The 20,570-nt window shown below is 54.3% G+C and overlaps 1 protein-coding gene across 2 annotated transcripts in view; it reads right to left on the bottom strand.

Annotated features, from left to right (window-relative positions):
• The window catches only part of GRIK5 (glutamate ionotropic receptor kainate type subunit 5), a 45,139-nt gene that overhangs the window by 8,328 nt on the left and 16,241 nt on the right, over positions 1-20,570 (bottom strand). For both annotated transcript variants that reach the window (XM_040634057.1, XM_040634058.1), the window contains 4 exons: positions 20,323-20,526; positions 7,253-7,366; positions 6,969-7,078; positions 6,091-6,264 (listed from right to left, as the gene is read on the bottom strand). In XM_040634057.1, the coding sequence (XP_040489991.1) occupies positions 6,091-6,264; positions 6,969-7,078; positions 7,253-7,366; positions 20,323-20,526 (602 nt within the window). The remainder of the gene's footprint in view (positions 1-6,090; positions 6,265-6,968; positions 7,079-7,252; positions 7,367-20,322; positions 20,527-20,570) is intronic.

The raw sequence follows: 20,570 nt of genomic DNA, 5'->3' as shown, positions 1-20,570 counted from the left end.
ACTCGTGTTTTCTCTCTCTCTCTCAAATAAATAAATAAAATATTTAAAAATATATAAAAATAAAAGACATTTACTGTTTAAGCAAACACACACACATAAACCTCATATGTCGTGGGGTTCGTAAGATAAATAGAAGTAATATATATGCTAAGAGCAGCTCAAAGAATGGGAGGGATGGAACACGGTTAAGATCTTTATCTTACGCGAAGTGGTAGACTGTTACTTGAAAGTATTTTATAATCAATTCAAGATGCATATTGTCAACCCAGAGCAAGCAACTACTAAGAAAAATTTTTTAAAAAGTATGCTTAATAAGTCAATAGGAGACACGAAAGAGAATCCTAAAAATCTCAATAAATCCAAAAGATGGTAGGGAAAGAGGGAAAAGGGAGCCCAAAGAGATGGGACAAATTAAAAAGAGGCAACAAGTTGACAGATTTAAACCCAACCATAACAGTAATTGCATTAAACGTAAATGATCTCAACCGGGGGTTGGCAAACGATGGCCCACGGGCCAAATCTGTCTTGCTGTCTCTTTTTGCACAGCCCACGGGCTAAGAATGGTTTTCACATTTTTAAATGCTTAAAAAGAAATTGAAAGAAGAGCAATACATCATGACATGTGACATATAAAATTCAAATTTCGGTGCCAGTGTCCATAAATAAAGTTTTATGGGAACACAGCCACGCTCATTCATGTATGTATCATCTCTGGCATCTCGGTACGGGCAGAGCTGAGTAGTTGTGACAGAGACCGGATGGCCAGCAAAGCCTAAAATATTTACTATCTGGCCCAATATCGAAAAAGTTTGCCAACCCTTGCTCTAAGGCCTAAGTACGTACTGCCTGTAAGAAACCACTTTAAATATAATGATACAGATAGGTCAGAAGCGAAGGGATGGGAAAAGATAATGCTATACCAACACTAAGCATAAGAAAGCTGGGGTGGCTAGGGGCGCCTGGGGGGCTCTGTCGGTTAAGCGGCTGCCTTCAGCTCAGGTCATGATCCCAGGGTCCTGGGATGGAGCCCTGAGTCAGGATCTGCACTCAGCAGGGAGTCTGCTTGAGATTCTCTCTCTGCCCCTCCCCTGACTTACACACACATTCTCTCTTTCTCTCAAATAAATAAATCTGAAAGAAAGAAAGAAAGAAAGAAAGAAAGAAAGAAAGAAAGAAAGAAAGAAGAAAGAAAGAAAGAAAGAAAGAAAAAAAAAGAAAGCAAGTGGGAGTGGTTATATGAATATCAAAAAAAGGTAACTTCAGAGCAGACATGTTACCAGGAATAAAGAGAGACATTATATAATGATGAAGGGATCAATTCATCAAGACATCAGACAACAATCCTAAACATTTACACCCCTAATTACAGAGCTTCAAAATTCATGAAGCAAAAACTATTAGAACTGAAAAGAGAAATAGAAACAATTTCTCCACAGTTACAGGTGATTTCAACACCCCTCTCTCAATAATTGATAGAACAAGCAGACAGAAAATCAGCATGGATAGAGAAGCCTGGAGCAACCCCGTCGACCTCCTGGCCCTAATTGCCATTTATGGCACACTGCACCCACCAACCGCACAGAGAGCTTTACCAGGACAGACCACACGCTGAGCCATAAAACGAGTCTCCATAAATTTCGAAGGATGAAAATCCTACGGAGAACGTCCTGACCACAATGGAACTAAACAAGAAATCAATAATAGAAAGATCTCTGGAAAATCCCCAAATCCTGGCTCTCTCACTGCCTGGCTGTGTGACCTTGGACTCATCTGTGGAGCAAGTGCAACGGCTGGCCGCCCCTTGCAGGGCTGTTGTAAGACTGCGAGCCACATCTGGCACAGAACAAGCTCGAGTGTATGCGCTCACTGTCCTGGGGACTTGGGAGAAGAGGCACCCACTGACCTCGCCACGGAGCCCAAGAGCAGCCACTTGTCTTACCCTGACACTCTCTGCCACCTCCTCTGGCAGGTGAGAGTGGCCAGGCTCCCTGCAGGTGGTGCAGATCTGTGGGGCATGAAGACAGGGGGGAAGCTGGGAGGGCCTCCCAGACCACCCCCTCCCCCCGGCAGATAATCATGAAAACAGTGGCTAACCTTCGCTAAGCGCACACGCACAGTGCCGTGTTAGGCACTGGGGGGCGGGGGGGAGTGGAAGACAGAGGGATGAATAACACAGCCTCCTGCAAAAGAAAATCGAAACCCAACACGCAAAGACCCAGGGTCTGACACAGCTCTCTGGAAACCAAGTCTCTTCAAACCCACCCCAAGGGCCAATGTCTATTCAGTCAAGACAAAACTATTCAGTGCCTGGTACACAGCAGGCATCACCTCGACCCCAAGGATACAGCGTGGCTCGTGGCTGACTAGTGGTGGTGACTGCACGGAGGGGGCTGGTGAGGGCACTCGTGGAGACAGAGCAGGGGGACACAGACGGACGGTCTGTCTTGGAAGTAACGATGTATGCTCTGTTTTGGACAAGTTGTTTTGGGGATGCCTGTTGAACACACACGGGGAAGGTCTGGAGGGGAGAACTCAGTCAGTGTCAGTTCCAAAGCACAAGGGGTGCCCCCTGGGAGGTGTCTGAGGAAGACACTTGGTTAGGCGTGGGGCACCCTGGTGGCTCCCAGTGTCGGTGGGTGGGGTAGGTGTCCAGCAATGCGGTCTAGTCTAAACAAGAGAGAAAATCCGGTACCTGACTATCTAAGCCTAACTCCTTGGTACATAAAAACCACCAATGTTTTTGGATGGTTATACCAGAAACCGAAGTTTCTAGGAACACAGCTCTTGTTCAGACTGAGGAACAACTGGATGTCATGTTTGAAACTTTGCCAAGAACCCTTCACTGTTTGGAACTCAGGTCTCCGACAACAGCCCTGCTCACGGTTTCTGAATCACCAAACCAAGATTCTTAGAGAAGCTGTATTAGGAAATCGCCAAGCTCATGGTGATTTGTGTTTGTACAAACATACTCATTTACCAAGTATTTTAAAGCGTCAAGTCTCAGGTGTCGACACGGTTCTATTAAATGGTCTCACTTCTCGTCATTCCCAATGCACCCGTTGTAAGTTGGTGCGGCTGTCTGACTCCTGATTTCTGTCTTCAGGGATAGCTCTGCCCAAACACTGAAGCACTGCTGTTGTATTATTCTACCATAGATCACTTCCCTTTCTCTCCCTTGTATTGCAGTCAGGGCGTATTACTGATTTGTTTTAAATCATGTGTAGGCAGGTGTGTTAAGTAGATGCGTTACCCTTGAATTTCGTCAGGGTGGGAAAGCAGATGTTAGAAAATATTTGTCGTAAAATATTTGTCGTAAAACAAAGGTGCTGGGTCTGCAGGCACCAACACATCACCGGTGTGGAGGGAGGAGCTCACGTGAGAAAGGGCAAAGGGCAGTCACCACCCCCCTCCCGAGGTGCAAGGAAACAGGATCCAAAGAGGAAGGAGGGCACCAGAAGGCCACAACAGCCTGGAAGCCAAGAGTTTCTAGAAGGAGGGTGGCTAATAACACTGGACGTATCCATAGAGGGGTCCCATGTGGCCCTGGTGGAGCGGGGGGAGGGGGAGCCAGGCTGTGGACTAGATCTGAGGTTGCTGGGAGGACTCTGAGGACGGGAGGACCTCAGGAGGAGTTGAGGACAATGGCAAAACAGTGGCTGAAGGCATGGCCTAGGAGCCTACCTGAGGTCTGAGGTGGACGGACCAGAAAGCAGGCAGGGATCAGAGAGCAGGAAAGAGGCAGGTGCAAAGACCACGTTGCGAGAGTGGCCAAGAGCGGGCCCGGGGAAGAGGGGGCTGCAGTCGCACAGAGCCTCAAAAGCACGGACACAGAGGTGGGGCTGTCCGGAATGACGCCAAGCCCTTGGGTCCAGCTCTGGGCTGTGGCTCCAAGGACCCTGAAGACGAAGGGCCCAGGAGGCGGGTCAGCCCCCGTTGGCAGCCAAGTCCCCTAGGCTAGTGGCATTGCACTGCTGTGTCATCGTGCTGGGGTCCCAGTCAGAGACTAAGAAACATCTGCTGAGACATCCACTGACCGAGCGAATGTGTGGGAGGACGGAGGGTGAAGATGAGAGTGAGCTTGGGGTCCAGGTCTCCAGTGGGGAGGGGGCGGGTGTGTCTGGGGGCTTCCAGAGTGACGGTGGTGGATACAGGCACAGAACGCCTGGCTGGGGAAGGGGTCCCTGACCAAGGAGCAGAAGAGATGGCCTGCAGAGAGGAAGTCAGCAGGTCCGCCACCGACCTGAGGACTTGGCCAGATTTGTCACAGTGGGGCCGTGTGCCTCCTCTAGCCTATCTGGAATGCTCCTCCCTCTCCTGGGCATGGATGCCTCTGTCTTAGCCTTTAGGACTCCGCCTAGATGTCACCTCCTCAAGAGGCTTCCCTGAGCGTCCACATCCCCTACTGTTCTCTCTCACGTGCCCTGTTTGCTTTAATATCAAGGTTTGTGCGCATCGGATACATGGTTACACTGACGGTGTCCGTAAGTTGCAACTGGGGTATGTGGTAGGCGGAAGAAGGACCCCCGCCCCCAGAGATGTCTCCATGCAAAGCCCTGAACTCATGAGTATGTCCCCTTATGGGGTCAAAGAGCCTTTGCAGATTTGACAAAGTTAAGGAATTTGAGATGGGGAGATTATTCCGGATTATCTGGGGGGGCCCGGTGATATCATAAGGGTCCTTCTAAGTGGAAAGAGGCGATCAGAGCCAGAGACGGAGCTAGGAAGATGCTATGCTGCTGGCTTTGAAGACAGAGAAAGCAGCCATAAGCCAAGGAAGGCAGGTGGCTTCTAGATGCTAGAAAAGTCAGGCAAACAGATCCTCCCCTAAAGCCTCCCGAAGGAGCCAGCCCTGCCCACACCTGGACTTGAGCCCGGTGAGATTTCGGCTTTCTGACCTCCAGACCCATAAGAGAGCACATTTATGTTGTTCTAAGCCACTAAACCTGTCTAACTTGTTGCAGCAGCAATAGGAAACTAATACAGGCTACGGGACGCTTGGAACAATGCCAGTCCCAAGATGTTAAGAAAACGTCATCAAGACTCAAAAGGGGCAAAGCCAGTGGGCCCAGCCAACTGTCAACGACTCGCTATATGGCAGTTAGTCCCACTTAGCAGGGAGAGCAAAACCTGCCACCCACTCAACGTTCGTCTTGAATGAGTTTTGAATTAGACTCTGTCTTTGGGCTTTATTTATTCTCGGGATCAAATAGGATGTTTCTGTGTTTCTTTGTTTAGCTCTTTATAATCGGCTCCTCTGCCTCTTGAGGCTGGATTCTTCACCTGAGTGCCTGGCACCAGGAGGGGTCCATGAAGCATCTGCTGCATGGCTGTTGAGGCATGAATTCTCAGTGACAGGGATGAGGTGAGGAAGAAATGCTCTTTAAGGAGGGCCTGGGGAGCACAGCGGGGCTGGAGCGAGTGGCCTGGGGGAGTGCCTGGTCTCAGCGCTCTAATGCATGAACCCGGGAGAATGCCAACTCATCCCACACTACCAGAGCCCCCGGATTTTCAAGAAGAGTGAGAAATCTGGATTTGTGAGTGAATTTGTCCAATTTTTAAATGCTGCTCATTCAAATTTTTTAAAAAGTGGTGGGCCAAACAGATATGAGTTGACGGTGTCTGCTCTCTGACACCTGGCTTCTTGGAGCTCGTCACAGGGATGAAGTAAGCTCTGTCCACATTACTGGGGTCCCCAAGGGACTTTGAGGGAGCAGGTGTCCCTGGACAGTGGAGACTACCCCAGGTCTCCGTGACCGCCAGAGCACGTGTGAGCCAGCAACAGCTGCGTTTATGCGATTCCAATTATAATTCTCATGTCAGCAGAAGCACTTTTGTGTAACATCCCAACTGAATCCTTACAACCTGAAACATGGGCATTTTTATCCCCATTTTTCAGATGAACAGACTGAGGCACAAAGAGGGGATGTGGCCTACACAAGGTCACACAGCTAGCAGGGAGCAGAGCTGGGCCTCAGCTCTTCCCACCCCATTCCCTGTCACACAGCTAGCTGGTGGAGGGGGACCGGAATCCACCCAGGCCTCAGAAGGGGCCCTCCCCACTCAGGGTGGGACAGACAGAAGGCCACTCACCAGACTCCACTGACACAGCGCGTAGACAGTGCCCGGGGCATGATCTCCGAGCCTTGCTGCATGAAGCCCCCCACGGGGAACCAGAGGCTGTTGCCCAGCGTGTACTGGTTCTCCAGGATGTGGGGGCGCGCCCGCAAGCACGGGTGGGGGTTATACCACTCGTAGGGGCTCAGCCTGCAGAGAGACATGGGAGTGAGGGGTGGATGGAGCCAAGGTAGACAGAAAAAAGAGAAACGGAGGAAAGAGACAGAGACACCAGGATGAGAAGAGATGGGGGGGCAGTTAGAAAAAGGAGGGAAAAAAGAGACAGGGAGATGAACAGAAAGAGACGTACACAGAGAGAAGAGGTAGAAAGAAACACAGAGAGAGACAGAGGAAGAAAGACACACATACAGATAGAGAGACACACAGAAGAGGCAGAAAGAGGGGCGCCTGGGTGGCTCAGTCATTAAGCGTCTGCCTTCGGCTCAGGTCATGATCCCAGCGTTCTGGGATTGAGTCCTGCATCGGGCTCCCTGCTCAGTAGGAAACCTGCTTCTCCCTCTCCCTCCCCCCTGCTTGTGTTCCCTCTCTCGCTGCCTCCCTCTCTGTCAAATAAATAAATAAAATATTTAAAAAAGAAAAAAAAGAGGCAGAAAGAGATACACAGAGAGAGAAACAGAGGACGAGAGAGAGAGAATGGGAAGGGAAGAGGCCCAGAGACAGAACCACAGAGCAAAAGTCAGAGCCACAGAGTGAGACAGGCATGCACACAGGGAGAGAGGGAGAAAGGAGGGCCGGGAACCTGAGGCCCAGCGTGGAGGTTGGGACAGAATGTGGGGGTCGGTCATGGACACCCTGGCCCATGCCTCTTCCCGGGTAGCAGGCAGTGGACTCACCTGGCGGCCAGGAACAGGACGCAGCTGACGGCCAGGTAGGCCAGAAGCATGAAGAGCCACACGGCAGGGGAGAAGGGGTCCAGGAAGGAGAAGTAGCCAGGCTTGCGGCCCTGCGGGGAGAGGGCATGAGGCCCGGAGCCACCCTGACCTGCGTGCATCCCTAGCCCCTGCCCCGCCAAGCGCCCTCGAGCCCAAGTGGACCATCAGGGTCCAGCCCACAGCCTCTGCTTCCCTTGGGAACACAGGTGTTGGCCCCACCACCAGCCCCTGCCCCACAGCCGTACCATGTGCACTCGGTAGAGAATGCTGATCCCCAGGGTCATGAAGGGTTTGGAGAAGTCGATGACCTTCTCCCGCTCGGCGGTGATGGTGAATGCAGCCACAGCCAGGTCCGCCTTCTGCTGGAGGGGAAGCAGGGCAGGGGCAGCGGGGTGGGCCAGGGAGACAGACGGGCAGTTAGGGAGACACACACAGACAGAGCCCCCGAGAGGTCAGCAAAGGGGCCAGAAGCCTGCACTGGCTCCAGAACGGCACCTTGGGCCCAGAATCGGATGCCCGTCATCTCACGTCTGCTGGGAGAGGCTCCTGTGGCCCCTTCCCTGCCCAGCCGCCCCTCCTCATCCCGTCAAGTTCATTGTGAAGGCCCTGCTTTATAAAACTCCCCCACAGGCCTGCATAACTCCCACATGTCCCGCCACCCAGGTCCTGGAGAAAGCCTGACGGGGGTGCTGAGATGCCAGGACGCTGACCCACTCCGGGCTCTCTTCAGGCCTTGGTTTCCCCTTCTGTCTTTATGGCTCACGACATGGAACATTTGCCACGCACTGACTCTGTGCCAGGCTCCACGCTAGCTAACACTTTCTATGGATTACCTTGAGTCTTCCTTCCAACAGCTCCCGGAGGGCCACTACTAGCCCCGTTTTATAGATGGAGAAACTGAGTCTCGGAGAGGCAAAGGCACTCGTCAGTAAAGACAGGAGCTGGGGGACCTTAACACAGAGATGGGACCTCGACTGTCCTGCCACCGGCAGGCACCAGTGACCTTCGTGTGTACATAAAGTCACCCGCCCAGACACAAGACCGACACCCAGCCCAACCAACAGAAAGATCTCGGGGGGAGCTGCACGTGGTCTCAGGTGGGGGAGGAGTGCCTGGGGTCCAGGTCTGAGGTGGTGAGGGTGGGGGGCAGGTGGGGTGGGACAGGGAGAAGGGTTTGGGTTGGTGTCTGGCAGGCACACCCAGAATCCCTAATCCAAAAGGTTCATTTGGTTCTAGCTCAGGTGGACTTAGGTGGCCTTTAGCTGCTGGCCAGACAGAAGACTGGGAAAAAGCCAACACTTCACACACCCTTCCCGCCACACACGGCACACATGAGCACTGTATCGGGTCACATGTATGCCGCCACTGACTGGTGCCCACCACGCCACATCCACACACACACGTGCTAAGACACAGGCTGGCCCAGCGACGTACCAGCTGCACGGGCACAGGCAGACAGACTCATGCCCTCGACACAGCGTAGGGAGCAGCGGAGACACACGGGGGAGGGGCGTTCCCTCGAGGCACACACGGCCCTCACATGCGTACATACATGACGGAGCAGGTAGGAGAGGGCAGGGCGCTGGAAAGGGCCCGGTGCGGGAATGGGGAGCCCCGGCTCTGCCCTGGGTTCGCTGGGTGACCTCGGGCAGGGGCTTCCACGTCTCTGGGCCTCAGTTTGCTCATCTGCAAAATGGGGACGGGGGTTGGGCGAGATGTCTCACACAGCTCTCCTGGTCCTGGCATTGGGACCCGGCTCCCAGGAGACCCCTTCCAGGCATACTGACCATCCCCTAGGCCTCCACCAGACCCCAGAATTGACTCCAAGTTCAAGTAGAGACGACTCGTAGGATTGTAATAAGAGTAGAGGTCCTGGCTCACTGGCCTGGGAGACACACACTCACACGGAAGCGGCTGAGACAGAGGACACGAGGTAATACAGGTGTGGACAGAACTGGGGCACAGTTCAAACAGCTGCCATGGGGCAAGGGACACAGCACCAGCCCCAGTGTGGCCTGAGCGTAGAGAGTTGGCACAGCCCCAAAGCAGAATCCAGAGGCGGCAAGCTGCAGCAGGGGCCCAAAACATGGCTGGATTTGGGGCATACCCTTGGGAATTCCTGGATGGGGAGAGTAGGGAGCACCTTGCCCCTTCTCACATACTTGCCACTCTAATGACTAATATGTGAACTCCCGGGAAGGACGTCAGCGAATACAGGAATCCTATTACTTGGATGCACCCACGGGAAGTATGCCCCAGGAAGGCCCTCCATGGGGGCCCGAGTCTCCCCTTCAGAAAGCAGGAGGCAGCGGCTTCGCAGACGGCGCTCAGGAGGGCTCTGCTGGTCCCTAGGCCAGGGACCAGGAGCCCACTTCCTCCCCAAAGGACTCCCAGCTCCTTTCCGTTCCATCCTTTGCTCTGCTCGTTGGCCTCCTCACCTACTCTGGACACCTTGCTTCAGGCCAACACCTAGGCCAAACCCACTTCTTCCCTTTCCTGAAACCTCCACATCTCCTCTGGTAGCAAGGGCAGAGGTTCTGCTGCCAAAACACAACTCAGATCTGTCCACTTCTGTCCATGCCCCCATCCAGGCCCTGACCATCAGAGTCTCTTCCCTGACAACTGCATCAGCCACTTCAGCAGCCCCCCAGCCACCACTCAGAACCCCACGGTCCAAAGGGAAAGTCCCCTGCTTAAAACCCCTGGGTGGCTTTGCACTGCACCTACAACAAATCCCTTTCCTGGCCAAGAGGCCCTAGGGGATCTGAGACCCATCTGCCTGCTGGCCTCCCCTCATGCCCTTTCCACTCACCTATTCGGCTCCAGCAACAATGGCTGCCTTTTGCTCTTCAACATGGCAGGCTCATTCCCCACCTCAGGGCCTTTGCATGTGCTCCTCTGTAGCTCAGCCTCACCTTTCGAGGCTTAGCTCACACTTCATTCCTTCAGCCCTCCCCACGGCGGCCTCCAGACCCCACTTACCCCACCCCAGGGTTGTCTCTCTCATATCACCCATTACCCTGTTTTATATCCTGCTTTGCAGTACTGGAGATGACCCTGTCTGTTTGCTGATTAATGGATTAGCTTTCCTACTAACTAAATTACAAGTGCCTTGCGTATCTGGTTAGAGGTGAGTCCCAGAACCTACACAGGGGTTCCCAACAAACAATGCTGGATTTTGACCAAGCCTGGCCTCTCTGAACGGCCCCTAGGGCAGCCACCGTTCCCCACCTTACTCCTGGGCCTCCAGCCCCGTCTCACGCCAGCTGCTTTCTGGCCTCTGCATCACTGAATACTGCCCTTGCCTGAGGAGCCCCACTCTGCCCTGCAGAACTGTATCCCACGCACTCCTACAGCATCCCTTGCACCCCTCCCTCCTCTGCGGCGCCTTCTCTGGACACCCCCCCCACATGCTCCACACCCCTGGATCTACCACAGCTCTAGCTCAGTTTGGAAAACATCTGTGCGCTTCTCTGCCTCTGCAATGAAACTTGCAAAAGCAGGGCCAGCTGGACACATAGCGTCTCCTCTGCTGAAGAACCAGGAATGTCCCCCCTCCTCTGCGGGCCTCCCAGAATGTCCCGGACAGAGAAAGCTCTCCTTCCCTCTGCTTTATGGAACCTCGCATGGGTGCAGAGGCTCACCCCTACACAGCACATACCTCGTGGCCACCATTTCAGGGCTCCCCCCCGCCCCGTGCCCAGAGTAGCTCACGTAGTCCCCAGAGCAACCCTGTCAGAGGGACCATCCTGCCCACCATTTCACACGTGAAGAAACAGAGGCACAGTGATGGTAAGCACCTGGCTTCTAGCTGACCCGGGATTCAGAACCAGTTCCCCTCTAGGAGTTTCGCCTGCCCACTGTCCCCACCCTTCATGGCCGGGGGGCATCTGACGTCAGGGTCCAGGTGTGCGACTCCTCCCTGGTCCCTGGGAGCTCGGTAGATGGGTGCTTTGCAAATGACTAGAGTGAATGGGTCCTTGAACTTCTCGTCAACACACAGCAAACTCAGCCCTTACCCTGTCCCCGTAGTCGTCCCAGGCAGAAGCCTGGGGGGCATCCTTGACACCTCTCCACCCCTCACCGATTCTAGACTCAAGCTCTCCTGATTCTGCTCCCCAAACACCTCTGGAATCGATCACTTCCTCCATTTCACTGCCCCACTCCTGCCCTGATCACCGCGTCTCAGGACCGGAAACCTCAGGCAGTCGCCCGAGGGACCCCAGAAACTATAGCCTCGGGCACAGCAGCCCTGCTTAAACCTGGCAACAGCTCCCACTCTCCTTACACTGTCATCTGTACTCCTCACCCAGCCCCCTTAGGCCCTGCCCCACCCAGCCCCCACCCCACTGCCACATACTGAATGTTTATGTCCCCCCAACAAACTCATATGTTGAAATCTTAACCCTCAACATGATGGTGTTAGGAGGGGGGCCTTTGGGAGGTGAGGAGGTTCTGAGGGGGGAGACTCATGAATGGGATTAGTGCCCTTTTCCCATTCCATCCAGAAAGCTCCCTCGCCCCCACCACCATATTGAGGCACAGCAAGATGGCCGTCTATGAACCAGGAAGAGGCCCCCACCAGACACCAAATCTGCCAGCACCTTTATCTTGGACTTCTCAGCCTCCATAACTGTAAGAAATAAATTTCTGTTGTTCATAAACCCCCCAGTCTGTGGTATTCTGTTACAAAAGCACAGACTGAGACACCCACCACCTTGCCCTGCATCCCCCCCATTGCAGTCTCTCTGTCCATTCTGTCTGTCCATCCACTTATTTACCTACTTGACAAATATTTGTGGAACACCCACCACTGACCAAGCACAGTTCTAGCTTTGGGAATCAAGAGGTGAAGATAAATATATAATGGCGGGTGGTGACAAGTGTCATGAAGAAAAACAAAGCAGGGCAAGGGGATCAAGACTGCTGGAAGACACTAGTCTGGACACACTCCCCACTGCAGGGAGGTCTTGGGTACAAATGTGAAGGAAGTGTGAAGCAAGGCCCGAGAAGAACTAGGGAGAAAATTCCAGGCTGACGGACAAGCACATACAGCCCCTGAGATGGGAAGGGACTTGCAGCGTCCAGGGTGGCTGGAACCCCCTGGGAGGGGTGGGAAACGCAGCAGAGCAGGGATCGCAGCCCTGCAGGGATGGGAAGGGGAGGCTGGATTCTACTCCAAGGGCAGTAGAGGACATCACATCGGAGGGTGTGAGCAGGGGGATGACATGATCTGGCCACCGTGAGAACAGACCACAGGGGCAAGAGTGAAAGCAGGGGTCTTCAGGACCAAATGAAGTCCATGGGAATACTTGGGCTGGGGAGGAGGGAATGGAGGTGGTGGTGGAGAGAGGTGGCCAGATTTGGATTTCATTCTGAAGGGAGGACAGACACATCCTTAAACCCTGCGAACTCCTTCTAAGATCCTCTTAGAGCCTTTGGAACTCTCCTTCCACCTCCTCCTCCTCACCCTGGATTTCCTAGCAGAGTCACCCATTTCTTACAGAAGATCTCCCTCCACAAGGGGACGCTGACATTTAATCTCTGGAATGAAATCAGGAAAAATCCAAATGATGAGCCTTCTGTAGAAATGATGGGGCAGGAAGGCTGTCTAAATACCGAAAAGCCGACCAACACCCGTGTGAGCATAGCCCAGCCCCAAACTCGCCCTCTATCCCAGCTCCCTGCAAACCACGGTTCTGCTTTGCCATCCGCGCCCTGTCATACTCTGCCAGTAGGGGGCGCTAGCGGGACGCTGCAAGGCTGCAGGAAGGCGAAGGCTCGCCAGCCTGTCCCTGCAGCAGCGGATCGTCCTAGCGCAGCAGATGAATCCAGTTTGTGGCTTCCCTGCACTTGCAGAACTGGCCTCACTGAGCCCCTCAGGGAAACCAGTGCCAGCCAGTGAGCGCCTTCCTCTAAGTTTCCAGGAGTTTCAGCTCCTCTCACTGTTCCTTCCGAACCAGGGAAGCAGCCATTTCCTGCCTTGCACCTCCATGATAGCTGCGAGGGAGGGTGTGCGAACTGTAGCCCTCAGGCCAAGTCCAATGCCTGATTTTGTGAATAAAGTTTTATTGGAACATGCCCATGCCCATGTGTTTCGGTATCGCCTATGACTGCTTTCCATCCAACAACAGAGTTGGATGATGGTGACACTATGACCTGAAAGCCAAAAATACTTACTATCTGGCCCTTTACAGAAAAGGTTTGCTGATCCCTGCGTTGGAGTTCGACTTTTACCCTCTTTGTTACTGAGTTAACTTTATTCCTAGTAAGTAATTCTCTTCATTCATTCGGCATGCCTGTCTCCTGGCAGGACTCTGACTCATGCAGAAATGACAACAGCCAGCTCACCGGAGCACTCAGGCCATGTGGGCACTCGAGGCTCAGTCTCTGGGAGGGCCCAGCGACGAGCATTGTCTCAGTAGGAGACGAGTGAGCTGCAGAAGAGAGCGCAATCCGCACCCAAACCCGAGTTCTGCGCTGTGAGTCGCCCCTGGGGGCCTATGTCCCCGTCTGCCACCAGCACTCTGCATATCCCCGGATCTGCTGGGTCATCGGGCCCAGGTGGCAGATAAGCTTGCACGCAGCTGGGGTTTGCTACAGAGCCTTCGCGCGCTCCGGGCCTCCCTCGAAATGGAAAGCCGTGGGGGCTGTTTGGGAAGTGGACTGAAGCCGCTCACAACTTACATCCAAATCCCCGAGCCCCACCAAACGTCACACAGCCCCTCCTCGGACGCCTGTTTCGGCGCCGCAAGGCCCCTCATCTGAGTTTCTAAGTTTTCACCTTTCCAACTTCTTCCCCTGCGCCCTTAGGCCTCAGGGTGCTGGTTGCTTCCTGCAGCCCCTACCCCGTGATCCCCTACTTTGCTTTCTACTCTTTTAGTCATCTGGTTAACCACTTGACCTCTAGGTAACAATTCTTTGTATCAAAGTCGCTCTGTTCAAGTAGCCGATGTGATTCTGTGCAAGTAGCTGGTGCTATTTTTGTGTCCAGATTGGGCCCTGACCAATGGATGTCAGCAGCGGGTTTACTGCCAACCCCGTTAAATGTGACATTCTGCTCACGAGATCTGATCAGCGCAATGTTGCCAGGGTAGTGGACCCGCCTGACCCCGGGTGCGCTGTCAAGATCAAGTTCTCTGTGGCCCAGGTGATGGCGGGAGACGAGGGAACGGATGTCGCCCTGAGGCGAGATGGCAGGCTTCTGGTGGGCCTCAGAAAGCCGGCTAGTGAGAACTGCCTTTGCCAGGTCAGTAGCTCACGCCAGTTGCCAAGGTCTGTGTTGACTTGCTCCAGTAAAGAGACTTCATTTGGGCCAGCGACTGCGGTTGGAGTTACCGCCTGATTCCATTTGCAATAATCCCCAGTCATTGTCCAAGATCCAACTGCCTTCTGCACAGACCGAACCGCCCCGGTGACAAGGGATGAGATCACTACCTCCACTTCTTTCAAGCCGTTAATGGCAGCACTAATCTCTGCGATTCCCCCAAAGGATATAGAACTGTTTTCCGGTGACTATCCTGGGAAAGACAGGGAATTCTAGGAGCTTCTGCTTGCTTCTTTCACCGTAATGGCCCTGACCGCCGGTCAGCCAGCCGGCGTGGGATTCTGCTGGTGGCCACGCAGGTCTCTTCCAATTATACAAGTAGGACCTGGGAAAACTCACGGTGGGTCTGTGGACCTGTCAGGTCCATTCTGAGTTGAACTTGGACTCAGACTCCGTCTATCGCCTGACCGCATAAGGCCCACTGCGGTCTGCCAGGCAAAACAGGAAAAATCAAAGTGATCAGCCATCTGTAAAAGTGACGGGGGGGGGTGTCTCAATATCTAAAAGCCAACCAAAAACCCTCTGTGTGAGAAGGAGCCTGGACAGAAACCGCGGCAGCTTTTCTGGAAATCGGTTCGACCATCTATAACAAAAGCCATACAAAGGGTCCTCCTCTTTGACCTAGTCACTCTATTCAGAGAATCCGTCCTAATGGGCTGCCGTGCAGGCAAAGCTTTTGTGCATAAAGAGGTTTGCTTATGGTTGTTTATAACAGCACAAACAAATAAAAAATGCCTGGAAACAACTAAGTACAAAGCCACGCTTCGGTAAATTACAGTCTGTCCTCATGGGGATCGGTATGCAGCCAAGAAACGTTCTGTTTAGGTGGGAACAATAAGGTATTATTTTTACCCTTTGAGATCGGCAGAGGTTTTTTTAAAAAAAGATCGATAATACCGCTTGTTGGCAAGAGTGTGGGAAATGTGACATTCTCGTGCACTTTTGGTGGGAATATAAATCGGCGGAACCTTTCTGAGCAGCTATTTGGCAATCTCTGCTTAAAAAGTATTCACACTCTCTGACCCGGCGCTTTGGTGGTTTGGAGTTTCTCCTTCGGGAATACGCCCAACAAACCCACAGGCCCGGTGGATGGTGGCATTGTCTACACCAGCAAACACGGGAAACCATCCGAACGGGGGATGAGTTAAATAATTCATCCTCAGCCGCACAACGAAATCCATATTTCTCCTCCTGAATCTCAGATCATCCCCTCCGGCGATCCATGCCCGGAGACAACGCTTGTTTCCCCAAACCCACCAAACTGCACCTCCCACGTTCTCCCCAGCCAGCCTCGCCACCCACCCAGCTGCTCAGGCCACGCCCTGCAGTCACCCCTGATTCCTCTCTCCCTCTTGAGCACCCCCGACACGGGCACCGCTCGAGTATTACCTCTGAGCCCTTTGACAGGCTTCTAAAGGGAACACCCTGTTTCAACTCTTGCCCCAATACCGTGGTTTCTCGAGAGAGCAGTGAGAGTAATCATTTTCAAATGATTTAAAAATTAATCCAGGTCAGATGTCCGTACAGTAAAACACTGTTCAGCCCTAAAAAAAGAATGCGGTAACTGATCCACGCTACGACAGGGATGCACCTTGAACACGTGATGCGGAGCAAAGGAAGCCACACACAGAAAGCCGCATATCGGATGATTCCATTTATAGGAACTATCTAGAATAAGTAAATCCATGGAGACGGAGAGACTGGTGGCAGCACATAGCAATCTGGTGGTTGCCAGGAGCTGGGGAAAAGGGGAATGGGAGCTGACTGCCTACTGGGTGCGGGGATTTCTTTGGGGGTCACGAAAATGTTTGAGCACGAGGCAGAGGTGATGGTTGCCCAACGTCGTGAATAGACGACCTGCCCCTGAACTATACGCTTTAAAATGGTTAATTTTATGTTATATGAATTTGACCTCAATAAAAAGAGAAAACAAATTAGATCACGGCACGTTCCCTGCCTGAACCCTTCCACTGGCTTCACACCTTATCCTGCAAGGCCCCCCTGTGATCCGGGCTCCATTCTGGGACCTCGTACTCTCCCTCACCCGCCCCTCACCCCAAAACTCTGTGAGGGAGGTAATATCATCCCCATTCAAGAGGGGACACCGAGGCCAGAGAGGGGACCTGGCTTGCGGGGACCACAAGGGAACGCAGGCAACGGAAGCCGACCCTGCCTGACCCCTAACGAGCTCATGACTGTTGTGGCCACAGTGGACGTGGCTCAGACCCTCCCTTGGGGTTGGCCGAGCATGCTGGTGGCTGATGGCTCTCAGTTCAGTGGGTGGAAGAGCCTCCCTGAGGACGGCCCCCTCCGATCACAGGTCGGTGGGGCGTATAAAGGCCTGCCCCCTCACCTCAGCTCCAGAGCTGCCTGGGGGACAGCTGAGGCCCAGTCCTGGCTGCATTGCAACTCCGCGCCTTCCTCTGTCCAGGCCCGCTCCTTCCCTCCTGCACAGGGCTGGTTTCTAACGGGGCCTCCTGCCTGCTAATCTCCATCTGCTTCCCTGGAACACCCTAAGATAGCTGCTTTGTCCTTGAGGGCGGGGCGGAGGGCACAGATTTTTATCCCGGGGGGTGGGGAGGTGCTCTGGCGACAGCATGTGAATGACAGGTCAGACCTCCACTGTAGAAGACCTTACTGCAGGACAACGCAGAATGGTGAGAGATGGGAGGTCAAGAGGTCGGTCCGGAGGCTGGGAGAGGGGCCGGGCGTGGGAGAGGGGCCGGGCCTGAATGCACGCCTCGGCACGAGGACAGGGAGAAGGCCAATTCCAGCAGTGGCCACTGGGTGGAGTAAACGGACCATGATTCAAGACCGGCCTGGGGACCGGTGGGGTGACTGGGGAGATTCCGGTGCCCTGGGCTGGCTTCCATCTGGAAGTCACTCGTCAGCTCCAGGCCAGCCTGATGGAGGCCAGCCCTGGCTCTGCCAGTCACTAGCCATGTGGCCTGGACATGGTACCTTGGTGTCTCACTATTAGAGAAAACTGGGCTAATACCAGGCCCTCCTCGTGGGGTGGCGTGTTCATACAGTTCAGAACGCTTGGGCAAGGCTCTGGCACGGGGTGAGTGCATCATCCTGTTCACCCTGGCTACCCGAGTACCTACTGGGGGTCTGGGAAGGGCTTTGGGTCAGACACACCTGGCTGCAGCCCTGCGGTGACTGGGGCAAGTCTCTTCGCCTCTGAGACCCGGGGCAGCAGTGGGAGGACAGAGATCGTCAGGACCTTTAAGTAACACTTGAAAAGCCTCTGGCATGTGGGGTGGTGTTGCCGCCGCTGGGAGGCTGTGGCGAGTACCCGCCTGAAGCTCCGTGTACTTGGCCATCCCACGGCAGGCAGGCAGCTGAGCCTCTGCAGGGCCAAGCCCCGCCCATCCTTCGCGCTCCCAGCCCGCTCCTCCTCCAGTGTTCTCTCCCTAAATGTCATCGCCCTCACCCAGCTGCCCGAGCAACTTGCAACGGAGAGGCTCGGTCCTTTCTCCCGTGTCCCCCGCCCCATCACCAAGCCCTGGCACTCTCAGCCTCCCCCTGTCTCCATCCTTGCTGTCCCCCTACCTCCCTGCAGGTCATCCTGCCCACCCCCCCGAACCCCACTGATTCTCTTTCCTCACTTGAGCCAACTTGACACCTTTGGGGCGTGTGCCATGAGCCCCCTGCTGACAGCCAAACTCTTTAACCCTCTCCATTAGAGCAAGGCCAGGCCTGGCTATTGTATCCCCAGGGTGTATACAGCAGGCCCTCAGTAAATGCTAGCCAGCTTGAGAACAGACAAACACATGAATGTATGTGTGTGCTGGCCGTGCCGGTAGAAATAACATTAATAAGAATGTGAATAGGGCACATGCTTACAGTACCCACTACCTGCCAGTCACCTGTTCTAAGCCCCAGGAATAACTCGTTTCATGCTCAAGATGGCGGTGTGTACTAGCCACTATTATGTCTCCAATTTTACTGTTGAAGACACAATGTCACAGAGGGGTTAAGGAACTCGCCCAAGGTCACACAGCTAGTATGCAGCAGAGCCAAGGTACAAACAGGACTCAGGATCACAATCATAGCAGCGCATCAGGAAAGCTCCGGCCTCTGGGCTGTGCTAGCCCCAGACACCATCCTGCCGAATCCTCCAAATCCTCCGTCCATGCTGCGGGGCAGGCCTGAGGCTCTTCCCCAAGGTCATGCTGCTGTAAAGAGGACTATTCCACTACTACTTCATTGATGAAGAAACTGGCATCCAATTTACCTGACTCTGGCTGGGGGCTACTCTCCTGCCGTCTGCCTATTTCCAGGGACCCTGACCAATGTTCTGAACCCACGTGACTGAGGACCAGGATGTGGAAGTCACAGGGAAGCGGGCCAGTCAGGTGGGTGCCGGGCCGCCAGCTCCCCATGCCCCCTGCCTTTTCGGATTCTGGCTTCAGGCCCTTGAAACCCACCCGGGACAGAAGCTTCAAATAGGCCCCAGCAGCGGGGGGGGCGGCGGTGGCCGTGCCTCGGGCCTGTTCATGGGGTGGGGTGGGAAAAGCCTAGCCACCAGGACCCCAAGGACACCCCCAGCCCTGCCCCCACCACAGCTATTCTGCTTTGTCTCAGCTTCTGAGGGTGCCTTCAATTGGGGGGGAAAAAAGAGTTCTGCAGTCAAAACAGCAGTTTTGAAAATCAGTGCCCTAAGGAATAAATGCCCTTGTCATTCAAAGTGGCCTTCTCAAGTCTACCCTGGTGACATTCAGGGGCGTGGATGCAGTGAATTCTGGGATGGAAGAGACAGGAGGGTGAGGATCCTTGATGCCCTCAGCCAAGTCCAATGTCAAGGCTTCCCTGACTGTTGGTGGCCATAGGTCCCTGCTCTGCACACCTGCCCTGGCTGGCTGGGGCCTGTGTGTCTCCCATGGCACGGCCCTGCCTCCGGGCCCTTGCCTACATGGTTTCTCCTGCCTGGAATAAAAAGAGGGACTACATATTGAGATCCCCTGCCTCTGACAAGCATCGTGGGTGGCACCGTCCCTGTTCCCTGAAACCCTCAGGACAGACCTGAGAGGCATCATTATCCCCATGCAAGGGAGGGAAAAAGAGAGGTGAAGGAAAGAGAAACAACTCACCTGAGCATTCAAACCCAGACTGGTCTGACTCCAAAATATTTTTTCCACACCACTCTCACCTCCCACACCTCTGCCTTTCTCCCTCCTCCCCTTCATCCACATCCCACCAACACTCAGGGCCCTTCCAGGGTACGTCACTCTCTCTCACCCTGACTCCCCTTCTATAAATGCCATTTCCTCTGCTCCGAACACATTCCCCTGCTCCCATACCCCCTTCACCTTGCTGACTCCTTCACACCCTCTGGGAATCTATTTGGGGGTCAATTCTCCTGGGAAGTCCTCCCTGGACCGGCTGGGTGAGGAGCCTCCTCTGGGTGCCTCCTCATAGCTCTGAGGGTGGTCTTGTGGTCATTTGCTTTCCAGCATCCTAAGGACACCCTAACCTTTTGAGAGCACGGTCCAGGTCCACTGTGTTCACCACTCTATCCTATGCCAGCATGGTGCAAGGCACACAGTAGGTGCTCAATAAACACCTTGTGAGTGAGTGGACTTGTGAGTCCAACAGGTAGCCTCGATGTCTGCAATGTGCCAGGCCCTCCTGGTGGGTGCTGGCCACAGGGCACAAGCGAGCGCCATCCCAGTCCTCCCGGCCCAGCCTTGCCTCCTGGAGGAAGCCTCTTTCCACCTCTACAGTCACTGTCCAATTCTAACTCCATGTCTTTTTCATCCACCCAAAAAATCCCTGAGTACCAGCTGAGCCAAGGGGATGCTAGGGGAGCACGTGTTAAAGCAAGACACAGGAGGTGAAGCATTGCCTGTCATCCGCCCGCCCCGTTGTTGGGCACCTGTAGTTATGCACCAGGCTGGTTGAAGCGCCACTGGCTGCTTGCCTGCCTGCCTCCCCACGCCCACCTGGGCCACGGCCCCTTCCCCAGACCCGGCCCAGCCGTACCCGGTTGATGAGCTCGCCGACCATGCCCGTCCAGGAGCCGTTGGGCTCGGGCGCCCCATACAGTCCATCCTCCACCAGCCGCAGGCGGTAGCGGAAGCGCAGGAGCTCGGCCAGCTCTCGCAGCATGTCCACGCAGAAGCCCTCGAAACGCTCATTCCCAGACAGGGCCTGGAAGTTCGGCCGGCGCATGACGTAGGGGTTCTCCTGGGAAGCAGCAGAGAGGTGAGGTCAGACACTGGACAGCTAGG

This window comes from Ursus maritimus, unplaced genomic scaffold (assembly GCF_017311325.1).
Source record: "Ursus maritimus isolate PB19 unplaced genomic scaffold, ASM1731132v1 scaffold_19, whole genome shotgun sequence".
Lineage (NCBI taxonomy): Eukaryota > Metazoa > Chordata > Mammalia > Carnivora > Ursidae > Ursus > Ursus maritimus.
Note: the sequence above shows the minus strand (reverse complement) of the source record. Positions and strands in the feature narration are given on the sequence as shown.